This window comes from Capricornis sumatraensis, chromosome 13, assembly GCF_032405125.1.
Source record: "Capricornis sumatraensis isolate serow.1 chromosome 13, serow.2, whole genome shotgun sequence".
NCBI classification, from domain to species: Eukaryota; Metazoa; Chordata; class Mammalia; order Artiodactyla; family Bovidae; genus Capricornis; species Capricornis sumatraensis.
The window spans coordinates 74,175,772-74,197,251 of NC_091081.1; the positions used below are offsets into that span (position 1 = coordinate 74,175,772).

General features: G+C 39.1%; 1 protein-coding gene across 3 annotated transcripts in view; it reads left to right on the forward strand.

Moving 5' to 3' along the window:
• Positions 1-1,320: 1,320 nt before the first annotated feature.
• Positions 1,321-21,480, forward strand: part of PCMT1 (protein-L-isoaspartate (D-aspartate) O-methyltransferase) — a 41,289-nt gene continuing 21,129 nt past the window's right edge. For all 3 annotated transcript variants that reach the window (XM_068984878.1, XM_068984875.1, XM_068984877.1), the window contains exons 1-3: positions 1,321-1,549; positions 14,425-14,529; positions 15,761-15,792. In XM_068984878.1, the coding sequence (XP_068840979.1) occupies positions 1,321-1,549; positions 14,425-14,529; positions 15,761-15,792 (366 nt within the window). The remainder of the gene's footprint in view (positions 1,550-14,424; positions 14,530-15,760; positions 15,793-21,480) is intronic.

The following is a 21,480-nucleotide window of genomic DNA, read 5'->3' on the forward strand; positions in this document are numbered from 1 at the left end:
TACCAATGTATTATTAAAAACTTCTCCCTCCCTGTCCCCCCAAGCAAGTACTTTTCTTCAATGATAACACACACGGTCAGAAACTGGAGTTGTAATTCTGAAGACCCCCAGTTCCAATTTTGAGTCCCAAACTGGCTAATTTATTCCCAATATTGAAGTAAAGAATGCTGCTTCGGTTATTATCGCAGAATCCCACGAAATAGTTAATATATAAGTATATTTTGGATTGGAATATATATATATATATATATATATATATATATATACACACATACTTACATAGACACCACATTTGCCAAGGTCTGGTTAGAACTAAAATTTGAGCATTGTTGCTGACGCAGTAGCATCAATGTCTTTACATAGCTTTGTTTCCTTCCTTAAAAGTTTATTGGGACTAAATGACTGGATCCTTCCAGTCTCCGTTCTGATTAGGAGTCAGCAAGTTGGATTCTACTGGCAATGTTCCTTGTCAGTTTCTCACTCGGTGTCTTGCATAGCTGATAGCAGCAAAGCCGGGGTCCAGTCTAATGGTGGAATTTGTGAGGCTTAAATAGCTAAAAACGCACACTTGTGTTAGGAGAAAAACAGTCGCCACAGGCTACTGTAGTGTATTTAAGCAAGTGCATTTTCCTAAGGAGCAAAGCATTCTCGGTGCTCCCCCTCCAACCCGTGTCTGTCTTCTTCCACTCTCTGAATTTGTGCTTTAGAGCTGAGAACAAATCAGGGTCCCAAAGTCTCTGCTAACCAGCCACTAAATGTACTTGTTAGCTAGAGCCTGGAGTACTCGGGTTAGAGAGGACGTTTGCCCTCCGTTTAAGATACTCGATGTTCACCATAGGGAGCTCTGACTCTAACCGACCTAAATATGTTAGTCATTCACTGGGTTGGGTGAAGGCAGGACCGGAGGAAGCCCACCGTTTAACAATCTGGACAGCTATAGGAGCAGACCCGCCACTCGCAACAGCTGACCCAGCGACGACTGCAGAGCCACCGGCAGCCTCGGAACCAGACCCGCCCTGCCATCCTGCCACCGCTCTCGGTGACCAGAGCCGCAGCGAGGCACGCGGCCGGCCGCGCTGGGGCCCACCCCGCCTGACCGCAGGGCAAACCCAAGCAAGGAGGCGCTGCGCAGCCCGAGGTCTCAGAAAGGCCACGCAGTGGCGGCGGTGGCGCTGACTCAGCGAGGCCAAGCCGCCAGTCTCGGGCAGCCGCAGCGGCCCCTCGCCCGGGCTGCGGGTCGCGAAGCCACCCCCGCCTCCGGCCCCACCCGGCCGCGCCCGAGGCCGCGCGGCGTCACAGAGCGCATGCGCGCCGCGGGGGATGCCGGGAGCGCGCAGTGGCGGCAGCAGCGACGACGGCAGTAACAGCGGCGGCTCCAGCGGGGACGAGAACGGGGCGGTGACCGTGTGGGAGGTGGTCTCACTCTTGGGGAAGCTACTGGGCACCGTCGCCGCGCTGAAGGTGGTTCTGTACCTGCTCCGGGTGTGCTTAGCGATGGCCTGGAAATCCGGCGGCGCCAGCCACTCGGAGCTAATCCACAACCTCCGCAGTAAGTGCCACCCCCGCCGGGTGTGGGGCAACCGGGGAAGGCCAGGCCTGGTCCGGGTCCCCTGGGGCCGCCCGGGACGTTCTGTCTACTCCCCGTGCTTGCTGGAGGGCTTCGGCGCACGGTTGCACCCGCGGGCCCGACCAGCGAGCGCTGGCGATTGCCTCCCCCGGGACCTGTCACTCATCGGCGATGTGGACTAGAATCAGAGAAGGAGCCCGGGGCCGCTGCTCGTGGGGCGGGGGCAGGCATCTCCCCGCAGGCCTGGGGGACGGGGCTGGGGGCTGGGGGCGCACAGGTAGTGGGGCTGTCACTCGAGTCCGTCGCCTCCCAGTTCAGGTCCAGCGGGCGAGGGGCGCGCCCTGGGGTGGAGCAGGGGGAGTGGGATATTGGCTAGACCTCCGAGAGACTGGAGCTGGAGCTGGGAGGACTCCGCCCTCGACCCCCGCGTCCTCCCACCTACTCTTCCCGTCCTAAATCAATCTAGCTGCAAGCTTTCTCGCCTATTCTGCCTCCCCCCCGCCCCCCGCCCTCCGTTTTTTCCCCTGGCGGGAGATGCCACCGTCTGATACTGGCGAGGGGAGGGAGAGGAAGATGAGAGTTGCTGTCACTGCGGATGCTGGGAGAAATTTCTGGGACGGCTGTCCAGTGGAAAGCTTCGTAGGGAGCTGAGGGAGAAAGGAGGAAGGATGCTCTCCTTGAGAGACTGTGTTTCAGGAGCCTTCAGAGGTCCTGGAGATCCAGCGAAAGATTGTGTTCTGCGGCCCGTTTTCACTTTTATCAGGGCCATCGTATGCTTTAAAAGCTGTGTATGGAAGTTTCCTTTACACCGTTCTCTTTAGTTATTGTATTCCTTCCTCTGATGATAATTTTAGGGTGGGATGAGTGCTGTGTCACTTTCTTTTTTTAAATTGAACTATAGTGTCGCCGTCTGGTCGGGAGACCGGAACCGCAGTCTATAGTACTCTCTCTCTGGTCAGAATTTATAGCACTCTTCTTTGCCACTGACTTTGCAAATAATCGCAACCCTGCCACGTGGTATTTTTAATTGTTATAGGTTGTTTAGCTTTTCGCGTGTCATGATTCCGAATTCGATTTGTAACCTCCTTGAGGGCCAGAACCTTTTTTTTTTAGTCTTTGAATCCCCTCATCTTAATAATGATTACTTTTTTGAAAAATAAATGCCAGTTAAGTATATATTATATGCTTAGATCTAGGCTAGGAATACTAAGATTAGTGAGAGAATAAGTAACATTGGCTGGCACATGGTTAGTACTTAATGTTAGTCTTTTTTTTTTTTTAAACACAGTGTTCCAAAGTTGGAGATTGTGTCCTTCAGTTCAGTTCAGTTCAGTCGCTCAGTCGTGTCCAACTCTTTGTGACCCCATGAATCGCAGCACGCCAGGCCTCCCTGTCCATCACCAACTCCTTCGTGTTTAGTAAAGAATGTTTGAAGAGGATAGGGCACCCCACTCCAGTATTCTTGCCCTCCAGAGAATCCCATGGACAGAGGAGCCTGATAGGCTACAGTCCACGGGGGTCGCAGAGTCTGAACATGACTGAAGCAACTTAGCTATATATATATATGTTCAAAGAATGTTTAGGTTTAAAAGCCCTGTCTAACATTGCCAGTATTCACTTTATGGAAGGATACTTGATTGGAAATGGAAATTTATGTGCAGTGTCAGTGTTAAGAGTGATTTAGGTTCTCATAGACCAGAAGCTCAATATGTTGTAAATATTTTAATAAAACTTCTTAAAATTATCTAGTGCCTACACACCTGAAACATTCTGTACTTGAACTGTGATTAAGTAATTTTCCACCAGAAGGTTATCTCAGTAAACACTTGGCTGTGGCAGAAATTTGTAATCAATCAGGCTCTTGACGCTCCTTTTTAGGCCAAATTTGTAGTAAGCCAAAACTAGATCTTTTCCCAGTGGTTTTGTAATCATTTTAATGTATTGCATTAAATGTATTCTTAGCTGAAATTTCTAAGGATGTTTTCCTATCAGAAAATTAAATGAGAAATATTTAACATACATAGATGTGGATAGTTTTATACTAGTTCTATGATTAGTAAGAGGAAATAGTGTAGGCAGATTGTTTAGCCTTTTTCATAACCTTTTGCAACTTTAGTTTCAACTTCTTGCTGAATTAATTTAAGCCAATAGATTTCATATTTATTTAATAGTTCACTAATAACACTAGTATTTGCTCACATAAAAATTTCAGTTGGCACACACTGAAAATTTCTCACTCTTTCCTGGTAATTGCACCACTGTGTATTCTTCCTCACTTAAAGGCTTCTAACTGAATCTGTAGAAAAAGATTAAAATGTGATAATGCTGATGCTGAAGTGAATATGGATCTGCAAACTGGAAGAGGAAGCAAATTACAGTTTTCTTATTTTTAATCAAATAAGGTTCATGATTGGTTTCATTTTAATATTTTATATTAATTTTATTGAAAATGCCTACTGAGGTGTTTCTTCTACAAGACGACGTGATAGAAGTATGATTTCACAGTTGATATTTATAGATTATTTTAGATTGTAACGATACAGTCATAATATCTCATAGCTTATGTTTGTATTGATAACTGCTCTTAAGTTACTGCCAACCGTGGTCTAAAACTTGAGCATGCCTCAAAATCTGCTGGATCACCAGGAGAGCTCATTAAAACAAATTAAGATCAATTATTGGGGCTCAAGAATTCACACTTCCAACAAGTTCCTAAGTAATATACTGCTGCTGGTCTGGGGACCACACTTTGAGAATCACTGACATAGAGAACTGAAAATTACAAGACTAAACCCAGCCAGTGTTTCAGTTGAATCATTTTTATACTTTGAAATAAAATTTTAGGAAAAAAATCTGTAGCAGACCTGCCCAACAGAGCTGCCTGTGGTGTCAGTATCTGTGCCGCTCAGTACGGTAGCCACTAGCTACATGGGGCATTGAGCATTTGAAATGTGGTGAGTACAGCTGAAGAACTGGATTTTGTGTTATTTAAATTAACTTTGATACCACATGTTGGACATCACAGGTCTTTAGAAATGGAAAATAGATATTTTATGGCTATAGACTGATAACATGTTCATGAAATGTTAATTCAAAACAACTGAGAGTCTGTTTAATCCAGGGAATGTGACAATTAATGTTTACATTAGGGTTTATTTTCTACTTTTATTGGGATAATTTTATGCCATTGTGAAAGGAAAAGACAGGGGGAGGAGTGGATGAGCTTGAGAGAGGTTGTCTGCTAGAGCAGGGATGTCCAAACCAGAGTGTTTGTGAAAGATTAACTCTGACTAGACTTCAAATTCTGTATTGGTCACTGAAAACAATGCTAATAATAGTTCTTTTACGTATTTTGTTGTTGTTGTTGTTAAAAAAATTCAGTCCACTGCCCTAAGACACCAGTGATTTCTAACTATATTTCCTTTGCAACCTTGAGTATGCCATTTGCATGTATAGTGTATGTATAATCTATGGAAACAGTCAGCTGACATTGACTGTCTTCTATGTGCCAGACACTGGGGATACAGCAATGAGAAGCAAACATCTGTTCTCTCTTGAAGCTTACTTCTTGTGGGAGCAGACAAATAAAATACATGTCACATGATAAGTGGCAAAGTAGGGAAAGAGTATAGGGAGTATGGGGTGGGAGGTTTGCAGTTGTAGGGGAGAAGGCCTCACTAAGGTGTCATTTGAGTAAAGATTTGATGAAGAAGAAGAAATTCAAGCCGTGCAGGTAGAGCTGGGGAACAGGCATACTAGACAGAGAAAATAGAATATGCTAGATTTGGACTTGGGTGTAGGAGAAGGTCTGGAGTCAAGGATATGACACAAGGTTTTAGACCTGGGCAATGGGAACGATTTACCGTTTTCTGAGTTGGAAATAATAAGTGAGTGAGCCACAGGGATTTGGGGATGGGGTGTGCTAGGAAGTGTGGGAGAACAGGAGTTTATCTGGGGAAGTGTTTGGTTTGAGTTGCTTAATAAAACATTAAAGTGAAGACCCTTAGTAGGCATTTAAATTTTTAAAAATTTTTAGTTTTTGTGTCCTTCTTTATTTCTACAAATAAATTGAAATCATCTTCTTATTCTGTTTGGAGTGTCAGTTCTTATCCACTAACAGCATAACTGGTGGAAAAGAGAATATTAGTTTTATCATGTGCATTCATGGGCTAAGTGTAACAGATAATAAAACCCTAAGTGATTTTTTTTTTAGAAATTTGGGCCTCACTTAGAATCCAAAAAATACTTCCTCGTTGTAACTTATGTCAGTCTTATGATTACACCCTGGTAAGTGAACTTACAGGGTATTGACTAACATTTAATAGAAAAACTGTTGAGGAAGAATTTTAATATCAGTGTGTCTACTTAAATTTAACTAAAATTAAAAATTCAGCTCCTCAGTCATACCAACCCCATTTCAAGAGCTCAGTAGCCATGTGAGGTTAGTGGCTAGACTGAGCAGTGCAGATGTAGAACATTTCTGTCATCAGAAGTTCTCTGGAGCAGCACTAGACCTAGATGGTGGATGATATTACATTATTCAGTGTGATCTCAGTTCTGTTGTGCTGTTCCACGTGTTTTTATTAGTATTGCACTTAGTTAAGACCAACACGCTTTAAGCGTAGCAGTGAAATACTGGAGATTCTCAGACAAGAGTGGTCAAGATGACAAGTGCACCAGCTTCTATGACGGTTTGATGAAATGGAAGTGGTTTGGTTTAGCAATGAGAAAGCTAAAGAGAGCAGTGGTGTTTATTTTAAAATTAATTTTTATTGGAGCAGCTTTACAATGTTGTGTTAATTTGCTGCTGGGCAACAAAGTGAATAGTTGTACATATATTCGATTTCCTTCCCATTTAAGGCACCACAGAGCATTGAGTAAAGTTCCTTGTGCTATACAGTCGATTCTTGTTAGTTATCTGTTTTATACGTAGTAGTGTGTATATGTCAATCCCAATCTCATCCCCTGCTCCCTCGTAGTGTTTACATATTTGAAGGAAATCATGTAGTGAAAGGTCAAACCAGGACAGATGGGAGGGAGATTTTGACTCGTTATACGGAGGTATTCACAAAGCAATCCTAACAAAGATTTGGCTTTGAAAAACTGTTTTCTGTCACTGGATATGTTGAAGCAAAGAATGATCGACCATTTCATTGTAATCGATATCGTGGAAGAGATTTGTCCTCGGCTTTCACTATATAGTAGACCTCTGAGGACCCTTCCAAATCCAAGATTCCATAATTTTAATCACTTCATGGTTTGCATGAAATCACATATGGGGAGTGTATGTGTGTGTGTGTGTGTGTGTGTTATAGGAGAGAGCCAGAGAAGTTAACATTTGGTTACCTATATTTTAGAGTTTTGCATGACATTTTACTTTGTCAGAAATGTAAGGAGTCCAAGGAACAAGCTCTTTTGAGAAGTAGTGTCAGAACAGATAACTGTGAATCCATTAAGAGTGATAATGATTTAGAGAAAGATGTATTTTTAATAATCTCTGATATTTAGATGATATGCTTTATCATAACTTGGTATCACTTAAATTTTTGCTTTGATTATGGTTTATTACATAATTTAAAATTAGTCCTTTCAGACTTTCTGTATGGAGAATATCTCAGGTTCTACTTACCTCCTTTAAATGCCTAATCGTTCTAGATGGGAAGTAAAAGGAAACCATTTGTTGATTTCTTTCTGTTCTCCCTGGCATTTTGTTAGTGGGGAAGAAATAGAGAGTAGTTGATTAACAAATGCTCAAGTCATAAAACTAATACAATCATCTAATAGTTCTTTTTTTGAGATTTAACTCTGTAACAAGGTACAGAAACTTAGTTTCTGTGTGACTTGAAATCCATCCGTAGCCTGTTTTCTTATCTGTGTTTTCAGTGCTTCATACCAGCACAGGATCTTTTTTTTTCCATCTCTGCCAGGATTGCTTCCGATTTTTATTTTCTCCCAGATCAGAAATCTTGTAATAGTTATTGATTCTTTCAGATTGTCCTGAGATTAACTCAGTATTTATTACAAATGCCTTTCACGGTCAACCCTTTCACCGTATTTTCATTGATTGTACCCTAGCCTAGGCTCTTAGTTCTTACTTGGAGTGATAGGCCTCCAAGTATCTGATTGGTCATCACATTTTGAATTTCTGTCCCCTCAGGTTCATGCTACGCCTTGCACTGATTGTCTTAGTATACTGCTCTCTGTTTTGTCACTGTTCTGCCAAGATTTCTGTTGCTTACTGTACCAATTGGAAATGCCTCTTGCTTAGCTTTCAGGGCTTTTAGGGGTCTTCTACAACCTGTTCCCATGCTCCCACTCCAATCCTGTTGTTCAGACTGGTCTCATTTTACCCATACAAAGTTTGTCTCCTGTAACAATCAAAGTATAAACAAGCAATTCAGAGTTAATATGATAGTTCTATGGTCTTGGAGACCTGGGCTCCTTTTTTCTTGTTGTGACCGCTAAAGTCTTTCCCTTGTGTACAAAGTTGAAGTTAATTTACCCCCATTATTTCCATATTCCAGCTGGTGGGAAGAAAAGTGGGAAAAGGAGAAAACCCACATTCCTTTTAAGGGCATACATAATTTCTTCTGTATTCTTATTGGCAAGAACTTAATCGTAAGGCTATATTTAACTAGAGAGAGGCTAGATAATGCCCCCAGTTCTACCACCTTGAAAGAAACAGAGACCCTGCCACATCTTACATCTTGCTCACTGGAGCCTCTAGTGAACACTTTTAATTGCATTTTTGGGTCTTCTGGTGATTGTCTTCATGTCTCTAAATAATATCCTTGAACTGCTGTTTCTTTATCAGCTTTAGACATCATCTACTGACTTCTTGTCAAGATGGATGAGTATTTACACCCTTTTAACTTACTCCCTTCCCCCACATACAGTTATGTTGTAATTTCTGCTTCCTCTTTTGTGGTTACCTTTTAACTTTGACTAATATAATTTAACCTCAATTTTTTGTTCTATAATTTATAAACTGACACTATACTTTAACCTTTCCACTTTGTAGAAAAGGGTGCTTATTTTTCAACTTACTGGTGGCTATTTTACATTGTCAAAGTTGATAACATTTCATTTGGTTCTGAGCGGTAAGTCATTTATACTCTGTTAATTTTTAAGTGTTGAAAATTAATAACCATCATCACAAACATTAATGACTGGGTCAATGCTTCTCTGAGCTACATAGTACGCAATGAGTTTATTCCCTGCTCTTTGTTTCTAATATCACAGACCCCTCTACTGTTGACGAGGAGCAGTCAGATGTTTTTCCTGTGTGTGCTGTCTGGCTAGTAGGATCTTAGTTCCCTGACCAGAGACTGAAGTGACGAAAGTGCTGAGTCCTGACCACTGAACTTCCAGGGAATTTACGTTTTTCCTTCTTTTACACTTTTATCAGTTTCTTGAAATCATGCCACAGTTTACAGTTCTTATATAAATTATCACTCTTGTATAGGGTTTTTGTCTTTTTCCTGGAATTTATTTCCCTTTTCACCCTTCCCTATTCCTCAAGTTGAAAAGAGAAACAAATACCTTCTTAACATGGGTCTAATTTTTTCAAGTTTTTTTTGTTTGTTTATAGCTTGGATTCTGTTGCATTCTCCTTTCTGGATTCTGCTCACTTCTTATTTGGATCAACATTAACCATTGTTATAATTATTTAATTAGGGCCCTTGACCCTTAGGGTGCAGGAAAATTGAGCGTGAGTGGTTCTAAAGCTGTTCACTAATTTAGAAAACCTCATAGTAATTGCATGTTTACTTATAATTAGGCTGTACAAATGAAGTAAAACATTACTTTGCTGTTTGCTAGAAATATTGCAGGGCACTGGCAGTTGTGTATGTCAGATTGTCAAAAATGGGAAAATGATTTAATAGCTTTGTAACTAGCTTGCTTTAGGCATCTTTCAAAATAGGAAATCCTGGGAAAAATCAAATAATAACCTTACAGTGGAAATTTTGGAAATCACCTAATTATAGTCTAAGAAGTCTTTATCCTGAGCCTTATGCGTTCAGCTTCTTAATAAATTACTGGTGACATACTTTTAAAACCTGTTAGTTTTTTGGTGTGTGTGTGAATTCTATATCCCTCTATAGATTAAGAAACCTACCAAAGAAATCAGGTAGGTTTGATAGATGTATGTTATCTAGCTTAAGGGAAGTAATCTCTTTAATATACTTGATTTTTAGAATGTGCTGGCAGCAATGTGTTTGATTTTATATATCACAAATGTTCATTTAGAGAAGAATGTGTGAATATAATGGTAATTGGAAGTGTTGAGTGAGGCTGCTTAACCTGAGAAAGATAAAAACGTGAAATGATCATGATTTCTTAAATGTGTGAAACGTGTTGGATAGAAAATTCATTATATTCTGGGTGACTTTAGAGAGTAGCACTAAGGGTTTATGTAAGTGAGTTATAAAGAGGGAGATTTCCTCTTAATATAGGGAAGTATTCTGATAATTGGGCTTCCCTTGTGGCTCAGCTGGTAAAGAATCTGCCTGCAATGCTGGAGACCTAGGTTCGATCCCTGGGTTGGGAAGATCCCCTGGAGTAGGGAAAGGCTACCCACTCCACTATTCTGGCCTGGAGAATTCCATACACTGTATAGTCTATGGGGTTGCAGAGTTGGGCATGACTGAGCAACTTTCACAGTTCACACAATTCTGATAATTAATGTAGTCTAAATGTGAAATGGCTGTTTCACATTGTGCAGCTCTTCAAGCAGAGATCATGGTACCAATTTATGAAAAAGTTAGACTTGATGACCCTTCTGACCTTGAGAGTCTATGAATTTGTGTAAGCCACTAAGCTATTTGAATCTGGTAGTAGCAGTACAGTGAGGTGGTCAGCAGGAATCTGACATCTCAGCTTCAGTGGCCCTACCCCTCATTTGCTCTGTGCTGGAACAACTTGGTCTTTCAGTGCTCAGTCTTATTATCTGTAAGATGGAGTAATAATGGTGCTTACTTTATAGGATTGTTAGAGATAACGTAAGATTGCTTCATAAGCTAGCAACATATCTCAAAAGAGACAGAGTGTAATGTGCTTAGGGTTTTTTCTGGCATGTGGTAAATATTCAGTAAATGATACCTCTCTTATTACTACTCTGCTTTTAAAACTTTTTAGAAAATGCTTTAACTGTTTTAGTAGCCTTTAGGTAGCTACTACTTTAGGTACCTACTACTTTAGGTAGCTTGCCCGAGCTTATTTATGTAGAAACAGTACTTTCTATTTGGGTTAATGAATCCAAATTCGTAATATTTTTAGTTGGAAAATGATTTTTATCTTTACCAGTCTGTGACTACTTAAATGTTTCTCTAGTTGGTATGCCTTATTTGCTAATTTTTAAAACATTCTTTTGTTTTTTGGAAAGTGTGTATTTATACATTTTATAGTGTCCTCAAACCACCTTTTCTTATACTTAGTACTTCTTATATTAGTATTTCTTTCTAATACTGTCTGGTCAGTCAGTATTAAGTGGTATCCTTTGATTCCTCAAAACAGTCAATGATCTAATTCTGCTTTTCCCTTTTTTTCCTTTTCCCATTGTTTTTAGTTGCATCGTTTCTACTTTGTCAGAACATATAACATTTAAGTATTATTATTCCACCAGTGTCATTTTTAAACATTTCTTGCTGCACTGGATCTTCGTTGCTTTGTGAGGGCTTTTCCTAGTTGCAGTGAGTGGGCACTGCTATTTGTTGCATGCATGGGTTTCTCATTGCAGCGGTGTCTCTTTGGTTTTTTTTTAAACAGCTTTTGGTCTTTTTTTTTTTAAATTATTTATTTATTTATTTTTGGCTGTGCTGCATCTTTGTTGCTGTGCAGGCTTTTCTCTAGTTGCGGTGGGCAGGGGCTACTCTCTAGTTGCAGTATGTAGGCTTCTCATTGCGGTGACTTCCTTTGTGGAGTATGGGCTCTACAGCGTGCGGGCTTCAGTCGTTGCGACATGTGGACTCAGGAGTTGCAGTTCCTGGGCTCTAGAGCCACGGGCTCAGCAGTTGTGGCCCATGACCTTAGTCGCTCTGTGGCATGTGGACTCTTCCTGGAACAGGGATCAAACCCATGTCCCCTGCATTGGCAGGTGGACTCCCATCCCCCGTGCTACCAGGGAGGTCCTCCACTAGTGTCTTTACCCTTTTAGTCTTTTTTTTTTTTTTAAGCTAAAACCAGATTTTATTCAATAACAATTGCAATAGGGGAAAAGAGCCATCAGTGTAAAACTGGTCCCAGTTATCAATACAGCATGAGCGAGTGGGGATTTATAGTCTAGGAGCAGGGTGGGGATCAGTGGGTGGAAAATTACATCAGGAGTAATGGGTGTTCTGGCTAAACCAATTTAACAGGATCCTTCTGGAGGCAGGCCAGTCCACCCAATTTTAACCTTTGCTCTACAATTGGACATATATCCTTTTCTGAGGTATCCCTGGTAATTGCTTCATTAGATGAAGCACATCTTCCAGAAGATTTCTTAGGAAGGACATGTGTGTTTAGCATTCCCTGAGTTCTTGCACATTTAAGACATTTTTCCTATAACCTTGGCAATTTGAAGAACAGTTTTGGCTGTAATTTTAAAAAGTCAGCTTTATTGAGATACAATTTATGGAGAAATTCACCAATTTTAAGACCACGATTTGAAAATTTTGACAAATAACCATTATATAACCACCACCCTAATGATATACAGGAGTGAGCAAACTACAGCCCACAGGCCAAATCTGGCCTGCTGCCTGTTTTTAGAAATAAAGTTTTATTTGAGTACAACCACACCCATTAGTTTATGTCTGCTATATAAGCTGTTCTTGCACTTTAGTGGCAGAGTCAAGTAGTTGCGGCAGAGACTATATGACCTTCAAAGCCTAAAATATTTACTGTTTTGATCTTAACAGAAGTTTGCTGCTCTCTGATACAGACCATTTCTTTCACCTACAAAATTTTCTCATGACCTTTTGCAATTAATCTCCTCCTTTCACCCCCCAACCCCTAGCAACTCCAGATCAGTTCAGCCTCTATGGTTTTGACTTTTCTGGAATTGAGTATATTAATAGATGGAATCATATAGGGTAAAATCTACTTGGCTGACTTCTTTCACTGAGGTTAGTGCTCTTGAGATTTGTTCATGTTGTTGGGTATATTTACAGTTTCCTCCTTTTTAGTTCTTAACTTGCACTTCCTTCCTTGAATTTCTTGCAAATGCTACTGCTTCATTCTTGCTTTGCTTTGAATGTTGCTCCTTAAAAAGCTAATGGTTGCCTTTTTCTAAAAAAACTCTTACTAGTTAATTAGATTATTTTTTTGCCTTGAGAATTGAAATTTTTTGTCTTGTTTTAAAGTCTGATGGTATCTTCTTTTCTTCTCGCCCTTTTTTTTTTTCTTTTTTAGCTGTGCCATGTGGCTTGTGGGATCTTAGTTCCCAGACCAGGGTTTGAACGCAGATGCACTGCAGTGAAAACACTTTTGAGTCCTAACCACTTGGCTGCCAGGGAATTCCCTGATAATTGTATTAGTAGATGTCTTGGATGTTGATATTTCTGGTAATATTTGCTTTCTGTTAAGTTTTCTTAGAATATGGTATTGGTACATTTAATCAGCTGAAGTATTTTGTTTGCATGTTTTCTTCTTTCTGCAGTAGCCTTGACTGGAGTTATTTTTTCTTTTTCCTATTTTTAGGCATTTTATGCACACAGTTCAAGAGCACTTGCAGTTTTGTTAATGGATAATGATATTGGTATCAGTGGTGAGAAGGGGGAGGAGTCGGTGTATCTTGCTGCTCTTCTGTTTCTGTAGGATCCTTCACTTTCTTCCTTCTTTCCCTTCATTGCCGTATCACGGGATGTCAGCCTTTCCCTGCTTATATATGGTTCTCTCTCAGAAGCAGTGCTTCTTATGGTTGCTACTTCTGGCCCCACTATATTTTTAAAATAATTCTCTAATTTAGATGATATTGGTGATTTTTAGTATATTTACAGGTATGTGCAGCCATTACCATGGTCAATTCAATATTTTCATCACCTCAAAAAGATACCCTGTTTTGCCCTCCTATTCTCCTAACCATAAGCAACCATTAGTCTACTTTCTTTCTCTATAGATTTGCCTGTTCTGGACATTTCATTAAATAGAATCATATACTATGCCATCTTTGTGCCTGAGTTCTTTCACTTCTATCATGTTTTCAAAAATAATTTATGTCATATGGTCTTGCCTTCCTTTTTGAAACTTTTTTCTCCTGATCCCTGTAACAGTGTGTCCACTTGATTTTCTTCTGCCTCTGTGGCTGCCCCTCATCATAATCTTTGAAGGCTCCAGTCCGTTTGCCTTTCTCTTAAATGGACACTTTTGTTTTTCTTCTTTGTGTACTTTTTCCCCTGGCCAGTTTCCTTCACTTCCATTGCTTCAGTTGCCATCTGTACAACTAGTCATTTATATCTCTAATCTAGATTTTTCTCCTGAGCCCCAGATCTGTTTGTCCAACTGGCTGCTATGTATCTACATGGGTATGGTCCATAGCTCCTTCTAAATACATAGCTTTTCCTTTTTCTCCTTAGCTATGATGCTTCTCTAGGATTTCTCAGACCAGTATATGACACCAGCATCTCAAACATTATCCACCTCCTACCTCCAAATCTAGTCAGTCAAGTATACTTTACCTACTAAATATAACTCAAATCCTTCTTTTCTTCATCCTTACTTTCATTATTAAAGACCAGATTGCAGTTACCTGAGCCATCGTGACAATTTTGCTCTCTTCCAGTCTAGTCTCTACAGTGTAGCCAGAGTAATTATGCTAAACTACTACATCTAATCATGCCACTCTCAACTTTTAAGTATTGCCTCATTCATTTCAGAAAATGGAATCATCAAGACAGATAAAGTGTTTGAAGTAATGTTGGCCACAGACCGCTCCCACTATGCAAAATGTAACCCTTATATGGATTCTCCACAATCAATAGGTAAGTTTTGGATTTTTGAAAATGTCACAAATTTTACTCATTTGCTCTCTAATATTTGTAAGTAAAAATAGACCATTTTCCATTTATTACCTTGCTGATCTATTTTAATAAAGTGTTGTTTATGAAGTATCTTTTCTATTTTCTTAAAGGAGATATGTAAGAATTTTGTAAACAATTTCTTAAAGCATCCTTTGGATGAAAACTTACAGTTTCTGTTTTCTTGAAGGATATATGTAAGAATTCTATAAACATTTCCTTAAAGTGCACTTTAGATGAAAGCTGAGAGTTTAAGCTGCGTGCTGAATTCTCTTAGGGTCTCTAATGTTGACAAAGGTTGGTTTTTGCAGTAGCAGAAAATTCTAAAATCAATATTGAAGGGACTGTGTAGCAAAGTTATTACTGACTTCTCTGCTTCACTTGCCCTGAGTTTTCTGGTTTGTGCTTGTTTTTAGAAAGTGCCATATTTAACTCCTTCTCCTGAAGCAGGCTTTGCTAAACTGCTGAGCCTTGGCAGTGGGCGCCTTTGAGGCTTAGGAGTGCCTCAGGATTCTGTCGGCCAGCTGCCATGCTGCCTTCTTTTGGAAGTACTTTAACGGTCAGCAGAGAAGATCCTGGGGAGCTTCTGAACCCCGAAGGCACCTGCTACCACCGCTCAGTGAAAATTGCTTCAGATGCAGAAGCAGGTAAATAAGTCTTGAGAAGGCAATACTGGAAAAAAAACTAAAAGCTAAAAACTAAAAAAAGATTGTTTTAATTAACATTAGGTGATAGTGTAAAGAGTAAAGGGAAGTACTTTATTAGTCTCTTAAGTTCCTCTAGTTGCTCGTGCCAGTTTTTTTTAAGGTGCCAAAAATATGATGTAAGTTAATTTGCAGTGACTTTGCATATTTTATGATATATGGAAGCTTATTTTCTTTTTATGAATCTGAAGGGAAAAACATCATAAATTTATCAAGTCAGTGAAATTCTTCCTTAACTAACTATATGGGGGAAGAAATTTTTAGAAATAGTGGGACTGTTGTATGAGCACAAATAGCCTTTGGCTTGATTATATTTTCTAATTTTAACTGTGCATGACAGTACTCTCAAGTACAAAATGCTTTTATTTCTTGAGATCATAAATGTGAAAATAATTATGAAAAATAATGTACAGATGCTAGAAAAGGAATTACATGGAGCATTTCATGTTTTTGCAGCTGAATGTATCAGTAGTCCTCTTCTTCTTTTGCAGGGTTCCAAGCAACAATCAGTGCTCCACACATGGTAAGTTGACATTGGTCATTTGGGTGCAAATGGATCACGTTTTTCCTCTTAAGAGTGCTTTCTTCAGTAAAAAAATGGTTATAAGAACATTTTAAACTTCTAATCATAATCAGTTTTATTATTTTATTTGTAATGAATTAATTATTCTTAATACAAGATGTGGAGAAGGAACTCTTTCTGGTAGAAACTGTTTTTGGTGGTTGTCATTGATATCTAATCATGTAAAAAGTGGATGTAAAAAGTAATTATTTATTTAGTGATGAGTTAATTAAAGGAAAGAATATTTTTAAAATATAATGACCATGGACTTCCTTGGTGGCTCAGTGGTAAAGAACCTGCCTGCCAATGCAAGAGACACGGATTCAGTCCCTGAGTTGGAAACATCCCCTGGAGAAGGAAATGGAAACCAACTCCAGTATTCTTGCCTGGGAAATCCCGTGGACAGAGGCAGGCTACAGGCCATGAGGTCGCAAAAGAGTTGAACAAGACTTAGCAACTAAACAACAAATGGCATTTCTATGTTTAACATTTTGAGGAACTGCCAAACTGTCTTCCAAAGTGGCTACATCATTTTATAGTCGCACTAACAACGTATGAGGGTTCTAATTTTGCCACTTCTTTTCAACACTTGTTATTGTATATTTTATTTTATCCATCCTAGTAGCTATGAAGTGGTATCTCATTGTGGTTTTAATTTGCATTTCCCTAATAATAATGACTATGCCAAAGCCTTTGACTGTGTGGATCACAATAAACTGTGGAAAATTCTGGAAGAGGTGGGAATACCAGACCACCTGACCTGCCTCTTGAGAAATCTATATGCAGGTCAGGAAGCAACAGTTAGAACTGGACATGGAACAACAGACTGGTTCCAAATAGGAAAAGGAGGACGTGAAGGCTGTATATTGTCATCCTGCTTATTTAACTTCTATGCAGAGTACATCATGAGAAACGCTGGACTGAAAGAAACACAAGCTGGAATCAAGATTTCTGGGAGAAATATCAGTAACCTCAGATAAGCAGATGACACCACCCTTACGGCAGTAAGTGAAGAGGCACTAAAGAGCCTCTTGATGAGAGTAAAAGAGGAGAGTGAAAAAGTTGGCTTAAAGCTCAACATTCAGAAAACGAAGATCATGGCATCCGGTCCCATCACTTCATGGGAAATAGATGGGGAAACAGTGGAAACAGTGTCAGACTTTATTTTTTGGGGGCTCCAAAATCACTGCAGATGGTGACTGCAGCCGTGAAATTAAAAGACGCTTACTCCTTGGAAGGAAAGTTATGACCAACCTAGATAGTATATTCAAAAGCAGAGACATTACTTTGCCAACAAAGGTCCGTCTAGTCAAGGCTATGGTTTTTCCAGTAGTCATGTATGGATGTGAGAGTTGGACTGTGAAGAAGGCTGAGTGCCAAAGAATTGCTGCTTTTGAATGGTGGTGTTGGAGAAGACTCTCGAGAGTCCTTTGGACTGCAAGGAGATCCAACCAGTCCATTCTGAAGGAGATCAGCCCTGGGATTTGTTTGGAAGGAATGATGCTAAAGCGGAAACTCCAGTACTTTGGCCACCTCATGTGAAGAGTTGACTCATTGGAAAAGACTTTGATGCTGGGAGGGATTGGGGGCAGGAGGAGAAGGGGACGACCGAGGATGAGATGGCTGGATGGCATCACTGTCTCGATGGACGTGAGTCTGAGTGAATTCCGGGAGTTGGTGCTGGACAGGGAGGCCTGGCGTGCTGCGATTCATGGGGTCGCAAAGAGTCGGACACGACTGAGCGGCTGAACTGAACTGAATAATGATGATGAGTGTCTTTTCATGTGCTTATACACTGTTTCTATATCTGCATTTAATGAACCTCAAAGTCATAGGTTTGAAAGTAACTACATTTCTGGAATATTTTCCAAAGTCTTAATTACAGAAAAATATGAAATGATGTCCTGGTAGCAGTGAGCATATTTAGTATCCAGACACTGAATCCCATATACCACTAAAAGAAATACCAGAGCTTCATGGAGAAGTGACTGAATTTCAGAAAGTGAAGAAGTACCTAAAGTCTACTGGGGTATTATCAGGAGGACATTGGAGCAGATTTAAAGAGACTCCCAGAAACCAAATTGGAGACAGTTTGAGAATCAAAAAATGGTAGATAATGAAGATAATGGATTGTAACACAGTGAATTCAGAAAAAAAAATCTGTGAGTCCATAGAGACTTTAAAAAAAAAATAGCAGGATCGAAAAGATGAAAAACAGAAGAATGTCAATTAATAAATGTGGAAAGAATAATAGAATTTTAAAAATCAGTTCTTTGTAATTTCAGTGTAATTGTTGAATTAGGCAAAGATCATCAGTTAATCTAAACCATTAAGAGGAAAGTTGTTGGGGAACAAAAAACATCCTTGTAGTCTCAAATTATTATTTGACATATTAATTACAAAGAGATAGCTAGCTATGCCCTGAAAAGTAGAGTGATCTAGCCGTTACTACATTTACTGAGTTGTTCGGCTGAGCAAGTCCAGTAGTGAGAGGGCTCAGTGCTGTGTGCATCCTGATGTGATGCAATGGGAGGTGCCCTGTAAGCCCTGTGTGGTGGTCTTGCTAAAGTTCTTTGATCTAAATCTAATCATGCGGAAACTGACATGTCTAGAATGTGTGGGTAGTGTGTCGGACAGTTGGGCAGGGCTTTTGAAAGGAGTCAGTGCTCTGATAGACAAAGAAAGTGGTGAATGGAACAGAAGAATGGGGGAGAATATCCTGGAATTGGCGATTGCAAAGCATGAACTTTGAATGGATTGGAGGGAACAGCTGTAAAGGAGATTTGGGGGACAACTGAGGAAACTTGAGTGTGGTGTGTATGTTACTTTGTTGTTGTTCAGTTACTAAGTCATGTCCGACTCTTTTTGAACCCATGGGCTGCAGGCTTCCCTTGAGTGTTGATACTAAACACATGATTTTCTTGAGTGTGGTAATGGAGATGTGGTTGCAAAGAAAAATGTCCCAGTTTGCTTTTTTTGGCAGGTACATGCTAATGTGTTTCAGAAGTGTAGTATTATGATGTCCACAGCATATTTTCAGATGTTTGATAAAATAGTATGGCACAATAGAAACAGTTGATGACTATATGAGGAGAAAAGGGTGTTATGTGCATTTCCTGTGGGTTTAAAATTCTTCTGTGGGCTTGAAATTTTTCATAATTATTAAAAATGAGTTTTTTTAAAAAACTTAAATTTTAGACTTAGAGGTGAGCATGGATTATCCAACAGAATATTAACTATAGTGATAAAAGTGTGAAAAAAAGCTGGTAATTGCGATTGAAGACCTTGATGTTTTAAATCTGAATAGGATTTTAATAATAGCTTAGGATACTCTCTAAAAAAAAACAAATTTTATGCAAACCTAGTACTGAAAAAAAATTCCTGAGTTTCTTTCGGTGTTAAGTTGGGACAGTACTGCCTATAAATTAGGGATTGGCACCTCAAATCCTTTCTAGTCCTTTCATTTTTGGACTCAAGAAAGTGTAGCTATTACAGGAGTTAATTTGTTTCTTTGATTACCTCAGCCAAATATGATACTTGTTATCTTATTAATGGGTTTATTAAACTTGCAGGGGATACTTATTGTTTCAAAATATCTGATAAAAGTTACAGACATTCCTGAAGAAAGTTCACAAACTTTCTCTTAATTAGAGATTCCATTCTTCATGCTAAGCCTCTTTGTCTAAAAACAATAACTTTGACTAAATAAAATGTTTCTAGTAGTTTCTTCAGTTAAAGTTAAACTAGTGTGTCTCATAGAAACCTCATTAATTAACACTTCTTTGTTCCACTGGTTGATGTACATAATGATAATTCAAAGATAATATCCCACTCTGTCTTTTTGAAACATCAAAGAAAGATGAGGTTAATGAGAGATTTTTGAAATTTTTGAAACAGTCTCAAAACTTACAGAGTTGCAAGTATATTATTAAGAACCTTTCTGTCTTTATTCCATTTGATATGTTGCTGAAATGATGCTCCATCACTCTTGAATACTTCAGGATGTAGTATATTTCCTATAAAGGACATTCTCCTATACAACCACAATATAGCTAGTCATCAAAACCAGGACATGAACATTGACACGTTAACTACTATTTAATCTTCAAACTCCTTTTAAGTTTTTCCAATTGTCCTTATGATATCCTTTATAGCAATACTTTGAACATTTAATCCAGGACTCTCTTTCATAGTACTAGTGGTTTACACTCATTAGGCAAGAAGCTCTTTGCAAAAGAATCTATATGAAAAATAGAAAAAATTAGTTTTCTATAACTCTTTTCCCAAACATAGTAGCCACCGATCTACATTTGTGTGTTGCTCCTAAATAAGTTCTGCAGAACCTTAATTACTTTCTGGAACATGGTTTCAAAATCCTCAAATTATATGAGGCTGCATCTATTAATAGCCTTCTCCACTTTTTGTGTTAATTGTGGGAAAAGATAGCCTCAATGTCTTTTAAAGAATTTTTAATATGGAAAATTTCCAACACCACACATGCAAATAGGATAATATAAGGAACCCTCATGTAGCCACCCAACTCCATTAATTACCAACAATTTGCTAATCTTGTTTTATATAGTTATTTCTCTTTTAGTCTTTTAAAATCTCTTTTCATTTTAATAGTCTTCCTTTTGAAAATGCCATTTATTTATAGACAAAATTTGTTCATTTATTCTATAGAAGTTCCCAAATTCATTAAATGATTCTTAGCCATATTAACTTTTTCCTTTTTTTTCTTTTCAAGAAAATTTCCTAATGGTTCTTCTGTTCATCACATCAGGAGGTACATAAATGTTTGTACCACCCACTTTTAGTGATTAAACAGTATTTTCAAAGTTTTTTAATTAAATTGCAGTATACCCAAAAGTGGCTCAGACAGTAAAGAGTCTCCCTGCAGTGTGGGAGACCCGGATTCGATCCCAGGGTCAGGAAAATCTCCTGGAGAAGGAAATGGCAACCCACTTTATATCCTTGCATGGAAAATTCCAAGGCTAGAGTAGCCTACAGTCCATGGGGTTGCGGAGTTGGACATGACTGAGCGACTTCACTTTCACTTTTTCAAAATGCACACATCTTAAGTGTACAGCTTGATGAATATTACGTGTCTACATATGTTCAGGTCATTTCCTGCACTCCAGAAGGCTCTCTCAGTCAGAAAGGCTTCTTTTCCTAGTCAACCTCCATCCTCTAGGTAACCAGTATTCTGGCTTTTATCAGCTAAGTTAGGGAGTTTCTATTCTGTCCTCCATTTTGAATGGTACCTGTATCTGATGATTTAAAAAAAAAAGTTTTTAATTTTGACGTAATTTCAGACTTACAGAAATATTCTAAGAATAGTAGAAATAATTCCCAGATACTGTTTAACCATATTCCCCAAGTGTTCTCATTGTACTACATTTGGTTTATCATTTATTCTCTCTCTCCTTCTTCTCTCTCCCTCCCCCTATTTATATGGGGGGAGGAAGATATATATATATATATATATATGTAAGAAATACATACATATTTTTTTATGAACTCTGTAGGTGTAATTTGCAAACAGAATGCTCTCTATCTTTAAAAATAGAATGTTCACCTAAATACTGCGGTTGTCAAAATCAGGAAATTAACATTGACACAACACTGTTAGCTAATTTACAGACCTCG